General features: G+C 38.3%; 1 protein-coding gene across 2 annotated transcripts in view; it reads left to right on the forward strand.

Annotated features, from left to right (window-relative positions):
• The window catches only part of PDGFC (platelet derived growth factor C), a 206,200-nt gene that overhangs the window by 184,866 nt on the left and 3,291 nt on the right, over positions 1–18,043 (forward strand). For both annotated transcript variants that reach the window (XM_059374687.1, XM_059374698.1), the window contains 2 exons: positions 1,692–1,899; positions 6,857–7,074. In XM_059374687.1, coding sequence (XP_059230670.1) covers positions 1,692–1,899; positions 6,857–7,074 — 426 coding nt within the window. The remainder of the gene's footprint in view (positions 1–1,691; positions 1,900–6,856; positions 7,075–18,043) is intronic.

Genomic DNA, 18,043 nt, shown 5'->3' on the forward strand with positions numbered 1-18,043 from the left:
GACCTCATTTTTCATGATTGTACGCTGTTTCAGTTTGAGTACAGTGCAAGTAACTATTCCAATATTGTAAGTTTAGATTTGTTATCAACTTTCTGTTATTGTAAATACTACTGCAATGAACATGAGTTGACATAAATTTCCTATTCCACACTCTTCTTCTCCCCTCCTCTGCAAAGTTAGTAATAATAAATAAAAGTAGTAAGTAATAAAAAAAAATAAGTTGAGCATCTGTTCATGTATTTGTTTTGCCTATTGTGATTTCAGTTCTGATCTACCACTCCCTACCTTTAGTCTGTTTGTTAAAAGTTGGTGGTTGTGGGGGCAGGTTTGCCATTGAACTTTCATTGAAATTATTGCCCATTTGTGACTAACCATTTAAAATTATGTATTTTAATTTCTTGCTCTATACCTTGGCATTTAGATTATTTTGAATTTCTCTCTATTTCAAACAACACTGTAATGAATATCATTGCATCTATTTCCATGTGCACAAATAAAAGTATGTAAACCTCAAAAGTGAATTGCAGAGACAGGGATCATATAAATCTTTTATCTATATATCCTGTATACATCCATTAAATCAACTGAATTGGTTGTATCAATTTATGCTCACTTCTGCAGGCAGAATAGAGAAATTCCAATTTGCCCACATCCTTGGCAGTCCTTTTCTTTGAAATCCTTGCCACTATCACATACGTGAGATAGTAACATCTCCTTTTTTGTATGTGAAATAAGACCTCACTTTGTTTTGCATTTCTCTGATAACTAATGGATTTTAGCATGCTTTTATATGTCGACTGGCCACTTAAGCCTCTTGTCTGGAATTTGCTCATTCTCTATTGAGTTGTTGGGTGTTTGTGTATATGCTGGACACTCGTCCTGTGACAGTCATGTCGTTCCTCAGGCCATTCTCCCAGTATCTCTTTTAATCCTGTTTGGGGCAAATGTATCAAAGTTATTTTTTATGGTTTGGGTATTCTCCGTCTTGACTTAAAAGTTCTTCTTCAACGTGAAAGGCTTATTGCCTATATTTTGTTCTAATTCTTCATGGGTTAATTATTTTATATTAAATTTTTAATTTGTCTGACACTCATCTGCATAACTACCTGGTGATTTTCCAGATGGAGGAAAATAAAAAGTGAAAAACAAAAGAAAAATTGGGTAAATGGTGTTATAATTTCTACTGTAAGTCCCTAATTGAACCATAGAGACATTTTCCTTTTTCTTTAAGCATCAGATATCCACATCCGGCATGGTTTGTGATAATGAAGGTTAATGTCTTTCTCACCGACTGCACAAAGATCTATTGGAATTCATCTACATGAACTTGCACAAGCAATTAGTTCTGATTTGGGTTGAATACAATTTCAGTTTCTTTGCATTTTTAGCCTCAGTTTACCTTACTTCATGCCTAAGTCCAGAAGAAATAAATTGTCATTTTTTAAAAAAGATTTTTTTTATTTATTTGACAGACAGATCACAAGTAGGCAGAGAGGCAGGCAGAGAGAGAGGGGGGAAGCAGGTTCTCTGCTGAGCAGAGAGCCCAATGCGGGGCTTGATCCCGGGACCCCGGGATCATGACCTGAGCCAAAGGCAGAGGCTTTAACCTGGTTTACTCCCAGGTTTACACCCAGGCGCCCCATACATTGTCATTTTTAAAACAGTTAATGTAAGATTCATTTTACTTTCAGCAATTCACAGAAGCTGTGAGCCCGTCCATGTTACCGCCTTCAGCTTTGCCACTGGATCTGCTTAATAACGCTGTCACTGCCTTCAGTACCTTGGAAGATCTCATTCGGTATCTTGAACCAGACAGGTGGCAGTTGGACTTGGAAGATCTATATAGGCCAACCTGGCAACTTCTTGGCAAGGCGTTTGTTTTTGGAAGAAAATCCAGAGGTAAGTTTTCTCTTCGGATTAGAACCAACACCGTTTAATTTTCATAGCAATTTTAGTGTTTCAGATCTTTCTACCACAGCTTCTAAGGAGTAGAGTTTAAAATTCTTCCATGATATGTGTAAATAGCCCATTGTTGTAACATTTGGGCATATTTACACACTAAATAAGGATGCATACAAAAAGAAGCAATTATAATTCAGGGGGTTTAGAAGATTAAAAGGAATACTTTTGCTGAAAATTCTTGCCATTTCTTTAATTCAAAAATACCATTTTGATGAAGTCCCCTGTTATGTTTCGTGAGAATCATTGCTTATTCACATTTAATATTTGGGGTATATTGATTTGGAGATTCAAGAGAGATTACCTTAGCTGCTAACCAGATTTGGGCCTTAGAAAAAGGGAGAGAAATAAAAATCGTCACCTACCATGTCCCCGATGGTCAGGGTTATATCAATTTCCATCTCTTAAGCCTATAGACTTCTGCAAATAATATGGAAAATAACAGTGGCTCATCATAATATAGAACTAGGAGTTTCCAAGACAGGATCCAGAACAAGAAAAGAATGACCGAAGGGTACCCATACCATGATAATTGTTCTCTCTATCAATTTGCCTCTGAAATGATCACTTGACCCTATAAGCTTATCTACCTCCAAGAGTAAAAGTGTTGATAATGAAGTTTAATTCCATGTGATCAAGAGATTGGAAATAACGTTAACCAAGTCTTCCCTAAGGTTAGCTAATTTTTCCAGTAACATTAAGTTTGGAAAGTATCCATATCAGGCACAAATGAAACAGTAATAGAAATAATTGGCTAATTCTAATGCCCTCAACAAATCCATTTCAGGGTCTCAGAAACATTGCAGTCTACCCAGGGTCACTCTAGAGAATGGAATGACAGTCTGGAGAATTTATATGGAAGGAACAATGTTTAGTTAGGTTGAGCAATTCACAAGGGCAGATTGCACCAGACTGGTTCTTCTAAATCCTGTCAGAAAGAAACCCGATTCCTGCCCTTTCCTGCTAGAGTTGCAGCCCTTCTGGATCAAGAGCTTTAATCTCAGCAGGTCATGTCCAGACTTGCCCAACCATGGTATTTTGCTATGCCAACAGACGTGGTTTCCTTTCAGCAATATTTGAAATTGGTGTTCAAGTACATGGGCAGCCGAATCCTGTCCAGATGCTGAAAGCTGTTACATATTTATAAGATTTGATCTTGATGAATAACTTACGAACACTTCCCTTCCCTCCCACTTAGGAACAGGAAAATGAAGATCTGCAAGGCTAGCTGAAACCCTTGTGAATGGAGGCTTTGTTAGATTTGAAGTAGATAATCATGTTGATCTGGAAGAGGCAAAGGGAGTAAACCAGGTTCTAAGCTCAGATCTTGTTTTTGACAGCTGATCTCAGAATTCAAGTCTAAAAATCTTCCTCCCAGCCATGCCTTTAGGCCCTGCACCTCTCCACCTGGTGCTCAGTGACGATATGGCCAGAGGCTAGCATATATTTAAAAGCATCCAGCACAGAACCAGATCTTTCAAATATTCATTTAGCACTTTCCAAATTGAAGCCCTTTGTAGTTTGCCAAAACTATTCACTTTTTAAGCATACAGTAAGTGTGAGAAAAGCAGTGTATATTTTTGGAACTCTACATAAACTAAAATGCAGGTGTGGGATAACATCTCTATAGACAAAACCAACTCCCCTCCCGAGAGTCTTTCTACAAAGGAACAAGGAGTAAAACGTTTAAAAGCTCCTAATTAGACATCGAAATTGATTTTCCACAGAATAAACATATCACAGTGTTACGACATTCATCTTACAGAGACCACCCTCAGATTGCATTACAGTAATAGAATATCCTTGAGCTGAATATCTTAAAAGAGTAAGCAACTAACGGAGGAAAATGTACCCATTATTTTTTTTTTCAGTCCGCATTAGCTTTTATAGTAGAACTTGCAATATTGGTGAACCTGAACAAGAAAATCTGCATTAGGAAAACGACTTCAAAGGGTGCCTTACTCAAAACCTTCATTCTTTAGAGAGACAAACTAATACATGTGTTGTCTTAGGAACTAGTTACGGAAAAGAAATAAAGAACCTAAACATTGATTTTTATTTTTCAGATATTTTACACAGGGAAACCACCATAAGACTATAATTAGGTTATGAAAAAAATATGTGTTGGACATGATCTTTCTTTCTCTTTTTTGACCTTTTTTTTTTTTTTCATTTTTCTTATGCAGAAGTTCTGTACAATTTTTGGAGAATTTGTGACATCAAATTATAGTCACATGACTTATTTTAATGAGGCTTAGATGAGCTGGAAGCCTTAGGAGTAGGAAGCTTATATTTCAAATAAGATATCCCAGACTGAAAATCCCTAATTGCAGTATGTACTGCGTTTGGGTTTTTCAGTGTTTTTATTTTGTTTTGTTTTGTTTTGTTTCTTTCCTTTTCTTCCTCTGACTTAGGGTTTTCATTCATACCTTGCTACTGCAGAAAAAGAAAAGACCTTATTTTCTAAGTCAGGCTTACCCAGTACTTAAAAAGGGCTTTTGACTGTTGTGTCAAACATGATAAATGAGTGGAAGCTAAGTTGCAAGTGTGTTTAAATTTTCACATTGTAGCAGGTATCATAACTCAGCTCACTGGGGAAATCTATCTAACCTTTTATTGTGGTTAAGTAAACATTTTAAAGTGAACATATACAGTCTCATTTTCTAGTTCATGAAATAGTGTGTTTAAAACTGAGGTAGATGAATATCCTTTGAAAGGGGAGAGCTTCGTTCACATTCTAAAGAGGTATAAATCTTAAATAAGCATTGAAAATTTTGGCAACTGGCTTTTGTATTGTATGTGTGTTTTTGACTTTCTAAACCCTTCTTGCCCAGAGAGTAACTTCTAGAGAAAAGATTCAGATAAACTCACAAATAGCTTTAACAATGAAAGAGCAGTATGTACATATACTATTAGTTCAGCCAAATGAAATCAGGTGAAATATGTGACATCATTTAACTCAATTATCTCATTACTTTTTTAGAGATAAGTTGGTCTTTTATGGCACACAAAAGAATGAACTCATTTCCTCTTAAATATTTAAAAGCTTTCCTTTCACAGGATCATTTTTCAGATGAAAGGGAAATCTTTAAATACTCAAAACAGTGATTTTCTATTGAGTTGGGAAGCAATTTTTTAGCTAAATAAGTTGTTGAAATGAGCCCATGGAATGAGCATTTCTTTAGCATTTCCCTACACTTGACTAAGGTTTTAGTCAACCCTATAGCTGACTTGTGCTTATAATTTACAATTGCATATGTATGATTTACCATACATTTCTTGAAAATACAGTGGCTTCCTTTGACAGTTTAGAAAAACTTGATCACACATATAAGTATAAGTAAATGTATAAGTATAAGTAAATGTAGACTTGTAAAACAAGCAATAAGAAAACAAGCATTTGATTCTTAATCACGTTCTCATTTTAAAATTATTTTCAAATATTAACACTTAAATTTTAAAACTGGAGTACATAGTGCTTATTATTACTTAAAGCCATCCTTAGCCAGAAAATGCTTCTTTTTTTTTCAGTTCTTATTTATAATGTTTCCAATATTAGTGAAAAGGTATTGAACCAGATTTATTCTATTAGATAATATTTCAAATTTTAATAAAATCTTCCTTTTGGGGTGGCGCCTGGGTGGCTCAGTGGGTTAAGCCTCTGCCTTCGTCTTGGGTGGTCATGATCTCAGGTCCTGGGATGAAACCCCACATCAGGATCTCTGCTCAGCGGGGAGCCTGCTCCCCCCTCACCCCCTGTCTGCCTCTCTGCCTACTTGTGATCTCTCTCTGTCTGTCAAATAAATAAATAAAATCTTTTTTGAAGAAAAAGTTTTGATGAATTGTATGTATGTTATCCAAAACTCTTCAGTTTTATTGGAATTGCTATTATTTGAATATTTCTAGGGAAAGGGGGGCAAAGTTATAAAGCAGAAATTAAAATTACAGGATATGGTAATTAAGTACTATTCGTGTTTTATATAAATTCATATTAAATATGAAATGCTATTTTGATATAAATTAACTGAGGCAAGAATCATTTTGTAGTTAAAAGCAATGATTAAGAATTCACTACAACAGTCTGATGAAAGAATATTTTTGTTTGGTCTTCACAAGTAGGTATACTTTTCAAGAATAAAACACTACATAGTTAACCAACTATTCTCTAAAAAAATAGAGAATCATTATAAAGTAGACATCTTTTCCATCCTTTAGAAGGAGAATAGAAATCTGAAGGCACCTAGTTAAACTGAATTTCAAATGTTCTGAATTACTCAGGGCACCAGAAGCAGGGGTCTTCAGCAACCTCAGTCCTTTTAAAGTGTATCATTTTTTTCATTCATGGTCTACTCAGCTGTCCTCAAAAATTCATTTCCTTCATGCCCTTTTTGCATTTTCTGAGTCTCATTGCCAGGAAAATTATATAAAGTCCTGGCAGTAGGTTTCTGTAAGTTGTTCTGCATTAATTGCCTGAGCTTCTAATCCTTTTTAAAAATTGCATTTGTTTTCTAATCCAAGCATTCATCATTTTACATTCTACTCTTCCCTTCCAATGCTCTCCTTGTTTACTTTTTTATGAGGGTTAAAAGGTGTAGTGCTCTTTTTCTGTGTAAAGTTTCCTATTTATAGCTCTCAACTGTTTTGTTGGCTCTGTTCATAACACTGCACAATGGCACCTCTTTAATGGACAGTACGACATAATGAACCTTTGTTGACTATAAAATGAAAAGTCCAAGTTGCGAGCAGCAGAGCCCCAAAACCTCATCAAAGTTAGAAGGGGCTTTGTTGGGCGTAGTGTCTGTGAAACAGATTTCTCTACGGAAAGATCTTGATGAAGTAGATTCAGGCTCAGGGCATAACCATGTTATTTTCCTTTGCTTTCTTTTATGCCATGTAGTGGTGGACCTGAACCTGCTAAAGGAGGAGGTACGACTCTACAGCTGCACACCGCGTAACTTCTCAGTGTCCATAAGGGAAGAGCTAAAGAGAACCGACAGCATTTTCTGGCCAGGTTGTCTCCTGGTTAAACGCTGTGGTGGGAACTGTGCCTGCTGTCCCCACAATTGCAAGGAGTGTCAATGTGTCCCAAGCAAAGTCACGAAAAAATATCATGAGGTAGGTATACCCTTTTCTTCTCGGGTTCCTTTGCACCTTAAAAAAAAAAAAAGATGACAAAGTTGTGTATCTGAAATGAATTTTTGTTTAGGAGAAAGGCATAGCCTTCACGGAAAAAGAACAAATAAAGTTGGCAAAATAGTTCATGTTTTCATTTTTTTTTTTTTTTTTTTAATCAGGACCTTGAACTCAAAAACCCAGGCATTGAGGATTTAGCAAGCTTGTCCTCTGATTGTATGACATGGGTGGTCAGTGACGTTTTCATCTGTCATACAAAAAAGAGTAAATGTGTTTGCAGGGGGAAAAAATGAGTGAAATTTTTAGCTTTACACATTTCAAAATATGAAGGGAAAATATTTTAAAAGACAGATTTGTCTCTGTTGGAGAAAGGAGATCTTTGATACTTATTTTTCCACTTGGGGCAATACAGGAACACAAATCCCAAGGCGACATATTCTCAGTTATACCATTCTTCCTATTATTCGTGTTGCCCCAAATAGCATGTTATGCCTTTTATGGATTTCTTTCATCTCTATTCTGTGGAATAAGGAAAATGTAAATACTAAATGTTAGTAATGATTGTTTATGAGAGCCTTGGGAACCTTAGAACTTACTCCAAATTTTTGTTAGTGCTATGCCCACCCTTTCTCCAGCAACATTGTGTAGCGTTGTACATCAGGAAGCAAAACATTCTTGATGAAGCAACCTTAGATTTTTGTTTGTTTGTTTTAAATATTTTGTTTATTTAGTTGACAGAGAGAAAAAGCACAAGTAGGCAGAGCAGCAGGCAGAGGGAGAGGGGGGAAGCAGACTCCCCTCTGAGCAGGGAGCCTGAAGTGGGGCTTGATCCCAAGACACTGGAATTATAATTTGCACAAAACATTTACATTATACCACAGCGAAATCGGCCCTTCTGACTTCATTTCGGTATAACTTTATCTCATTACTTTGTATTTTTTTCCACTAACCCAAAGAGTAATAAAACATAAATATCTGCTTAATAAAATCATTTTTCATGTGCATAAGGACATCAATAAAACCCTTATCTGTTAGCTAAACTAAAGCTGCCCGGGGTCCTAAAGTGCACTTTACATAGCAGGGCTGGAACCCCCTCACCCCCCACCTTTCACCAGTATTGCACTGCGAGCTGATAAATAGGGACAGAAGCGCTGGATCCCAATCGGCAAGGAACGCTGTTTCCATCCTAGATCTACCATTAACTTGTAACCATCAGCAGGATACTTAACCTCTGTTCAAATAAATGTAAGATACGATAACCTCTTAGGTTTTTCCCACCTGTGTTATTCCCTGACAGTCAATTGCCATTTTTGGAAAGTCACATCCTAAACTGGCAGTCTGTGATTTAAAAAAAAAAAAAAAAAGAGGACTGTTTACCACCAGTACTCATGTCCTGCTTTCATTTCTGCATTCCATGCTTCTAAAGACCCTGTGCTGGGAACAGTCTCTTCTCCCCTTTCAGGAAGGCGATGATCATGAGCTTGGTGGCTCAGGTTGCTCCAGCCAGGCTGTGCTCAGAAGCCCGCCTTGCTGCTGCTCTATGAACCTGGAATCTGAGAATCAAGGAAAAACCCCTAATACGGCAGTTCCAAACAGACTCAATAAAATGCCTTAAAATCGAGGCAGGCATTAGAACTGATTGATGACTAGAAAGGCTGTGATGAGAACAGAAATTAAATGAGAGTGAACTTTCCTCACCTAAAATTGTCTAGTTGTGGACTTTCTGAAACATATCCCCATTAACTACAGTGTATCCCGGGACCCGGAGGTAGCCAGCAACATTGATTTATAGTCACTATCTTAGAGCTATAAAACCCAGACTAGTCAGAGTAGCTTTTTTAAACCAGCTTATCAGATGCCGAGCCTACATCATGTTTTTGGTCAGCTCACTCAGTCCTCAAGTCAAGTGGATCGTCATCTGTCCTCTACTTACAGATTTCATTTCAAATAACATTGGTTTTAGGGTTGTTAAGAAAGTTGCCACAGAATGTGTGGCATCTGTTTAGTGGCTCAGATAAAACTCTTGGGAGGAAAGACTGTGGGCCGTGCTTGTGAAACTCCCTGGCCCTCTTCCAGAATGACATCATTCCTTATTCTGTAGTCTTTGGGTGGGACGGTTATATATGCATTATCTGTACGTACACACAGACAAGTATGGATGGTTATCTAATTGTGTGACCACCTAAGACAAGTTTCCCACAGATATCTCTAATGCATGTGTGTGGGGAAATGCTATACTCCACATTTCTCACAAATACCTCCAGTTAACAATCATGTCTTAATTTTTTATAATGCTTTGTAGGAATCATTAATTTTTCTGTGATAGGTTTTTATTAACAAATTACCTTATGAAAAAGAAAAGGGCTTTTATCTATTTGGTGTAATTGATCATTTCTGAGCCTAGATTTTTCTCAGTCTGATGTTTTGGAGGTAAGTTCTGAGTTTAGTACTACTGCTCCTAAATAAATGAAAATTTGGGGGGGTACCTGAGTAGCTCAGGCAGTTAAGAGTCTGCCGTAGGCTCAGGTCGTGATTTCAGAGATCAAGTCCCTTGTCAGTCTCCCTACTCCTCAGTGGGGAATCTGCTTCTCCTTCTGCCTCTCTCCTGTCCCTCAACTTGTGCTTTCTGGTGGGCTTTCTCTCTCTCTCTCTCTGTCAAATAAATAAATAAACTCTTAAAAAATAAATGAAATTCTTTTAAACATTATTTCAAATAGTTCTAAAATCATTAAGTCACTGAGTACCATTAATGTGGATCTAAAGACTAAACTCATTTAAAGTGAAGCCTTTTTGGGGCCCTAGTTCTTTTTGATGACTGTTGTTCCAGTTTTCAGTTGAATGATTATTCTACCTCAGGGACAACACAGAAGCAAAGACAGAGTTTAGACACTCTAATTTTTCTCTGCTTCATCTATCTCTATTATACCAGCTTCCCTAACTATTAAGCTGAATTAGATTCCTTGTGTCACTACAGATATTACAGTTGTTGTTTTGGTTCCTTTACCATTTTCAGTGGGTTCGACCACGTACCGAAAATAAGTCTAGAAAATTAAAAGGTTCATAATATATAGGATGATATTCTTGTTACATGTTTTGATATTATAGGATAATCTTACTGTTGACAAGATTCTTATTGCTTTTGTATTGATTACTAGACACTGTTTATTGGAAACCGTTCCCCCAACCCGATTTCCTTAATGATTTTTCTGTCTCCCCAATAGGATAGTTCAGAAAGCAAGACTTTACATATAAATGAACTTGGTGTTACCTCTTCCTTGAAACATTTCCTACTTTCCTGCCAGTCCACCTTCTATGCCTGTGTAGAACTTGAGAGATTGCTCAATGAGACAATTGTTGCTACTTCATAATTATTATTTATTTTTATTTTTTTTACCAAATTGAGAACTAAGAAGCAAAGATCACATTATGGTTTGGTGCTTAAAAAAACAGACTCCAAAGCCAGACATCCAGCTGTTTAACCTTGGGCAAATGACTTTATCTCCTGTGCCTCCCATACCTTTGTGTTTCAAGTGAACACCTAACCCTCATATCCTTTTTTTTTTCATTTTATATAATTTTTTTTATAAACATATATTTTTATCCCCAGGGGTACAGGTCTGTGAATCACCAGGTTTACACACTTCACAGCACTCACCAAAGCACATACCCTCCCCAATGTCCATAATCCCACCCCCTTCTCCCAAACCCCCTCCCCCCAGCAACCCTCAGTTTGTTTTGTGAGATTAAGAGTCACTTATGGTTTGTCTCCCTCCCAATCCCATCTTCTTTCATTGATTCTTCTCGTACCCACTTAAGCCCCCATGTTGCATCACCACTTCCTCATATCAGGGAGATCATATGATAGTTGTCTTTCTCCGCTTGACTTATTTAGCTAAGCATGATACGCTCTAGTTCCATCCATGTTGTTGCAAATGGCAAGATTTCATTTCTTTTGATGGCTGCATAGTATTCCATTGTGTATATATACCACATCTTCTTGATCCATTCATCTCTTGATGGACATCTAGGTTCTTTCCATAGTTTGGCTATTGTGGACATTGCTGCTATAAACATTCGGGTACACGTGCCCCTTCGGATCACTACGTTTGTATCTTTAGGGTAAATACCCAATAGTGCAATTGCTGGGTCATAGGGCAGTTCTATTTTCAACATTTTGAGGAACCTCCATGCTGTTTTCCAGAGAGGTTGCACCAGCTTGCATTCCCACCAACAGAGTAGGAGGGTTCCCCTTTCTCCGCATCCTCGCCAGCATCTGTCATTTCCTGACTTGTTGATTTTAGCCATTCTGACTGGTGTGAGGTGATATCGCATTGTGGTTTTGATTTGTATTTCCCTGATGCCGAGTGATATGGAGCACTTTTTCATGTGTCTGTTGGCCATCTGGATGTCTTCTTTGCAGAAATGTCTGCTCATGTCCTCTGCCCATTTCTTGATTGGATTATTTGTTCTTTGGGTGTTGAGTTTGCTAAGTTCTTTATAGATTCTGGACACTAGTCCTTTATCTGATATGTTGTTTGCAAATATCTTCTCCCATTCTGTCAGTTGTCTTTTGATTTTGTTAACTGTTTCCTTTGCTGTGCAAAAGCTTTTGATCTTGATGAAATCCCAATAGTTCATTTTTGCTCTTGCTTCCCTTGCCTTTGGCGTCGTTCCTAGGAAGATGTTGCTGCGGCTGAGGTCAAAGAGGTTGCTGCCTGTGTTCTCCTCAAGGATTTTGATGGATTCCTTTCTCACATTGAGGTCCTTCATCCATTTTGAGTCTATTTTTGTGTGTGGTGTAAGGAAATGGTCCAATTTCATTTTTCTGCATGTGGCTGTCCAATTATCCCAGCACCATTTATTGAAGAGGCTGTCTTTTTTCCATTGGACATTCTTTCCTGCTTTGTCGAAGATGAGTTGACCATAGATTTGAGGGTCTATTTCTGGGCTCTCTATTCTGTTCCATTGACCTATGTGTCTGTTTTTGTGCCAGTACCATGCTGTCTTGATGATGACAGCTTTGTAATAGAGCTTGAAGTCCGGAATTGTGATGCCACCAACGTTGGCTTTCTTTTTCAATATCCCTTTGGCTATTCGAGGTCTTTTCTGGTTCCATATAAATTTTAGAATTATTTGTTCCATTTCTTTGAAAAAGATGGATGGTACTTTGATAGGAATTGCATTAAATGTGTAGATTGCTTTAGGTAGCATAGACATTTTCACAATATTTATTCTTCCAATCCAGGAGCATGGAACATTTTTCCATTTCTTTGTGTCTACCTCAATTTCTTTCATGAGTACTTTATAGTTTTCTGAGTATAGATTCTGTGTCTCTTTGGTTAGGTTTATTCCTAGGTATCTTATGGTTTTGGGTGCAATTGTAAATGGGATTGACTCCTTAATTTCCCTTTCTTCTGTCTTGCTGTTGGTGTAGAGAAATGCAACTGATTTCTGTGCATTGATTTTATATCCTGACACTTTACTGAATTCCTGTACAAGTTCTAGCAGTTTTGGAGTGGAGCTTTTTGGGTTTTCCACATATAGTATCATATCATCTGCGAAGAGTGAGAGTTTGACTTCTTCTTTGCCGATTTGGATGCCTCTAATTTCTTTTTGTTGTCTGATTGAAGAGGCTAGGACCTCTAGTACTATGTTGAATAGCAGTGGTGATAATGGACATCCCTGCCGTGTTCCTGACTTTAGCGGAAAAGCTTTCAGTTTTTCTCCATTGAGAATGATAATTGCGGTGGGTTTTTCATAGATGGCTTTGATGATATTGAGGTATGTGCCCTCTATCCCTACACTTTGAAGAGTTTTGATCAGGAAGGGATGCTGTACTTTGTCAAATGCTTTTTCAGCATCTATTGAGAGTATCATATGGTTCTTGTTCTTTCTTTTATTGATGTGTTGTATCACATTGACTGATTTGCGGATGTTGAACCAACCTTGCAGCCCTGGAATAAATCCCACTTGGTCGTGGTGAATAATCCTTTTAATGTACTGTTGAATCCTATTGGCTAGTATTTTGTTGAGTATTTTCGCATCTGTGTTCATCAAGGATATCGGTCTATAGCTCTCTTTTTTGGTGGGATCCTTGTCTGGTTTTGGGATCAAGGTGATGCTGGCCTCATAAAATGAGTTTGGAAGTTTTCCTTCCATTTCTATTTTTTGGAACAGTTTCAGGAGAATAGGAATTAGTTCTTCTTTAAATGTTTGGTAGAATTCCCCCGGGAAGCCGTCTGGCCCTGGGCTTTTGTTTGTTTGGAGATTTTTAATGACTGTTTCAATCTCCTTACTGGTTATGGGTCTGTTCAGGCTTTCTATTTCTTCCTGGTTCAGTTGTGGTAGTTATATGTTTCTAGGAATGCATCCATTTCTTCCAGATTGTCAAATTTATTGCCGTAGAGTTGCTCATAGTATGTTCTTATAATAGTTTGTATTTCTTTGGTGTTAGTTGTGATCTCTCCTCTTTCATCCTTGATTTTATTTATTTGGGTCCTTTCTCTTTTCTTTTTGATAAGTCTGGCCAGGGGTTTATCAATTTTATTAATTCTTTCAAAGAACCAGCTCCTAGTTTCGTTGATTTGTTCTATTGTTTTTTTGGTTTCTATTTCATTGATTTCTGCTCTGATCTTTATGATTTCTCTTCTCCTGCTGGGCTTAGGGTTTCTTTCTTGTTCTTTCTACAGCTCCTTTAGGTGTAGGGTTAGGTTGTGTACCTGAGACCTTTCTTGTTTCTTGAGAAAGGCTTGTACCGCTATATATTTTCCTCTCAGGACTGCCTTTGTTGTGTCCACAGATTTTGAACCGTTGTATTTTCATTATCATTTGTTTCCATGATTTTTTTCAATTCTTCTTTAATTTCCTGGTTGACCCATTCATTCTTTAGAAGGATGCTGTTTAGTCTCCATGTATTTTGGTTCTTTTCAAACTTCCTTTTGTGGTTGAGTTCTAGCTTTAGAGCATTGTGGTCTGAAAATAGGCAGGGAATGATCCCAATTTTTGATACCGGTTGAGTCCTGATTTAGGACCGAGGTTGTGATCTATTCGGGAGAATGTTCCATGTGCACTAGAGAAGAATGTGTATTCTGTTGCTTTGGGATGAAATGTTCTGAATATATCTGTGATGTCCATCTGGTCCAGTGTGTCGTTTAAGGCCTTTATTTCCTTGCTGATCTTTTGCCTGGATGATCTGTCCATTTCAGTGAGGGGAGTGTTAAAGTCCCCTACTATTATTGTATTATTGTTGATGTGTTTCTTTGATTTTGTTATTAATTGGTTTATATAGTTGGCTGCTCCCACGTTGGGGGCATAGATATTTAAAATTGTTAAATCTTCTTGTTGGACAGACCCTTTGAGTATGATATAGTGTCCTTCCTCATCTCTTATTATAGTCTTTGGCTTAAAATCTAATTGATCTGATATAAGGATTGCCACTCCTGCTTTCTTCTGATGTCCATTAGCATGGTAAATTCTTTTCCACCCCCTCACTTTAAATCTGGAGGTGTCTTCGGGCTTAAAATGTGTTTCTTGGAGGCAACATATAGATGGGTTTTGTTTTTGTATCCATTCTGATAGCCTGTGTCTTTTGACAGGGGCATTTAGCCCATTCACATTCAGGGTAACTATTGAGAGATATGAATTTAGGGCCATTGTATTGCCTGTAAGGTGACTGTTACTGTATATGGTCTCTGTTCCTTTCTGATCTACCACTTGTAGGCTCTCTCTTTGCTTAGAGGACCCCGTTCAAGATTTCCTGTAGAGCTGGTTTGGTGTTTGCAAATTCTTTCAGTTGTTGTTTGTCCTGGAAGCTTTTAATCTCTCCTTCTATTTTCAATGATAGCCTAGCTGGATATACTATTCTGGGCTGCATGTTTTTCTCATTTAGTGCTCTGAAAATATCATGCCAGCTCTTTCTGGCCTCCCAGGTCTCTGTGGATAAGTCAGCTGCCAATCTAATATTTTTACCATTGTATGTTACAGACTTCTTTTCCCGGGCTGCTTTCAGGATTTTCTCTTTGTCACTGAGACTTGTAAATTTTACTGTTAGGTGACGGGGTGTGGACCTATTCTTATTGATTTTGAGGGGCGTTCTCTGAACCTCCTGAATTTTGATGCTCGTTCCCTTTGCCATATTGGGGAAATTCTCCCCAATAATTCTCTCTAGTATACCTTCTGCTCCCCTCTCTCTTTCTTCTTCTTCTGGAATCCCAATTATTCTAATGTTGTTTCGTCTTATGGTGTCACTTATCTCTCGAATTCTCCCCTCGTGGTCCAGTAGCTGTTTGTCCCTCTTTTGCTCAGCTTCTTTATTCTCTGTCATTTGGTCTTCTATATCACTAATTCTTTCTTCTGCCTCATTTATCCTAGCAGTGAGAGCCTCCATTTTTGATTGCACCTCATTAATAGCTTTTTTGATTTCTACTTGGTTAGATTTTAGTTCTTTTATTTCTCCAGAAAGGGCTTTTATATCTCTCGAGAGGGTTTCTCTAATATCTTCCATGCCTTTTTCGAGCCCGGCTAGAACCTTGAGAATTGTCATTCTGAACTCTTGATCTGACATATTACCAATGTCTGTATTGATTAGTTCCCTAGCCTTCGGTACTGTCTCTTGTTCTTTTTTTTGTGTTGAATTTTTCCGTCTTGTCATTTTGTCCAGATAAGAGTATATGAAGGGGCAAGTAAAATACTAAAAGGGTGGCAACAACCCCAGGAAAATATGCTTTAACCAAATTAGAAGAGATCCAAAATCGTGATGGGGGAGAAAGGGGATAAAAAGAGGTTCAAAAAGGAAGAAAGAAAAAAAAAAAAGAAAATTAAAAAAAAGAGAAAACACCTAAGAAAAATATAAAAAAGAAAAAATATATATATTAGATAAACTAGTAAAAAATCGTTAAAAAAGAAAAAGGTAACAGTTAAAAAAAAATTTTTACCCGAAGGCGAGAAAAAAAAACAAATAATGAAAAAGAAAAAAATTAAATTAACTGCAAGACTTAAAAAAATCACAGGGAAAAAGCCATGAGTTCCGTGCTTTGCTTTCTCCTCCTCTAGAATTCTGCTGCTCTCCTTGGTATTGAAACCGCACTCCTTGGTAGGTGAACTTGGTCTCGGCTGGATTTCTTGTTGATCTTCTGGGGGAGGGGCCTGTTGTAGTGATTCTCAAGTGTCTGCCCCAGGCGGAATTACACCGCCCTTACCCGGGGCCGGGGTGAGTAATCCGCTCGGGTTTGCTTTCAGGAGCTTTTGTTTCCTGAGCGCTTTCCGTAGAGTTCCGGAGGACGGGAATACAAATGGCGGCCTCCTGGTCTCCGGCCTGGAGGACCCAAGAGCCCAGGGCCGCACTCTTCAGTGCGCGCTCAGAGAACCGCACCCAGTTACTCCCATCTGCCTGACCTCCGGCCGCGCTCCGAGCTCACCGAGCCTGCGACCGGTTCAAGATCATCCCGAACTGTGAGCTTACTGTCGGCTCTGTCTCTGTAGCCGGCTTTCCCGTTCCAATACCCGCAAGCTCTGCGACACTCAGACACCCCCGATCCTTCTGTGACCCTGCAGGAGAGGCCACGCTGACCCCGCGTGGGCTTAGCCCCGGTTTAGCCTCTGGAGCGATGTCCCTCAGCGGAACAGACTTTTAAAAGTCCTGATTTTGTGCGCCGTTGCTCCGCCGCTTGCCGGGAGCCGGCCCCTCCCCCCGGGGTCTATCTTCCCGTCGCTTTGGATTCACTTCTCTGCCGGTCCTACGTTTCAGAAAGTGGTTGTTTTTCTGTTTCCAGAATTGCTGTTCTTCTTCTCTTCGATCTGCCGATGGATTTTCAGGTGTTTGCAATCTTTAGATAAGCTATCTAGCTGATCTCCGGCTAGCTGAAGCAGTCTCAGCCTGCTACTTCTCCGCCATCTTGACTCCTCCCCCGCCTCATATCCTTTTGTGAGGGTTCAGAGAGCTGACAAAACACTCAGAACCAGGTCTGGTACATTTCAAGCTGTTAATCCGTGTTCATCTTCATTCCCCGTATTGTCTTACTTTTCTTGCATGGATTTGTTTTGGGTAAAAAATATATATCTCAGTGACCTTTCTCTAGTAGTGAGGCCCACCTCCCAAAGTTCTGTCACACCCCAAATTTAATGGCACTTTGCGCAGTTTAGGCAGTGGTACATGTTGATCTATTTCTTGATGGTTCTTTCTATACTTTATCTAATCTCTTCCATCCCTGATTTTAGTTTTTCCCTGGATTATTTTTTTCATGGGTTTGTAATTTTAGTTTGTAACTCTCTTTCAAAGTTGAGTGAAATGTGCTTCCGGCTTCTTTGTTTTATGGAATCATAAACTATATCCTGAAAACTGTCTACTTTCACATGATCTGGGGCCGGTTGGTCATTTTCCAAATCTGTCTTTCTCTTCCCAAATCAAAACAAAATTTTGGAAAGAAATTAAGAAGGAAAGCCCTAATTAAGCCCCCTCCCATGTATTAGAATGTCTCATCTAAGATTTAGTATCACTAGAACATTCTGAGATTCTTCTGCTATTTGTAAATTCCACAAAGATCAGTGGATGAAGGCTGGGGTTGAGGTGCTTTTATTGGGTGATTGCATCCTGACGTAAGTATTTCTGTAGGAGAGGACAATTGTAGAATCATAGCCTGGCATGGCTGCCTGTTAGGACTGTATATGGTAGCTTCTCTAACCCTTACCTTTTATAGTCATTTTCTCCCCTACTAACTAGGAAAATGTATACAAGTGGGGATAGGAATTAAAGCCGTTGACTAGGCCAATATTGCAGTTTTTCTGCACTCAGCCTCATTTCAGAAACAATTTCTAACAGAAGTTTGAAAAGGGATAACACCAGTATCTAAAGACTAGTTAGTTTTGATGCCACCTCAAGTTGTTCAAAACAGTAAGTCAGGTACTGACACCTAAGATGGGATTCATAGTTTCATCCTAAGATAATACAGTCTTA

This window comes from Mustela nigripes, chromosome 1 (genome assembly GCF_022355385.1).
Source record: "Mustela nigripes isolate SB6536 chromosome 1, MUSNIG.SB6536, whole genome shotgun sequence".
NCBI classification, from domain to species: domain Eukaryota; kingdom Metazoa; phylum Chordata; class Mammalia; order Carnivora; family Mustelidae; genus Mustela; species Mustela nigripes.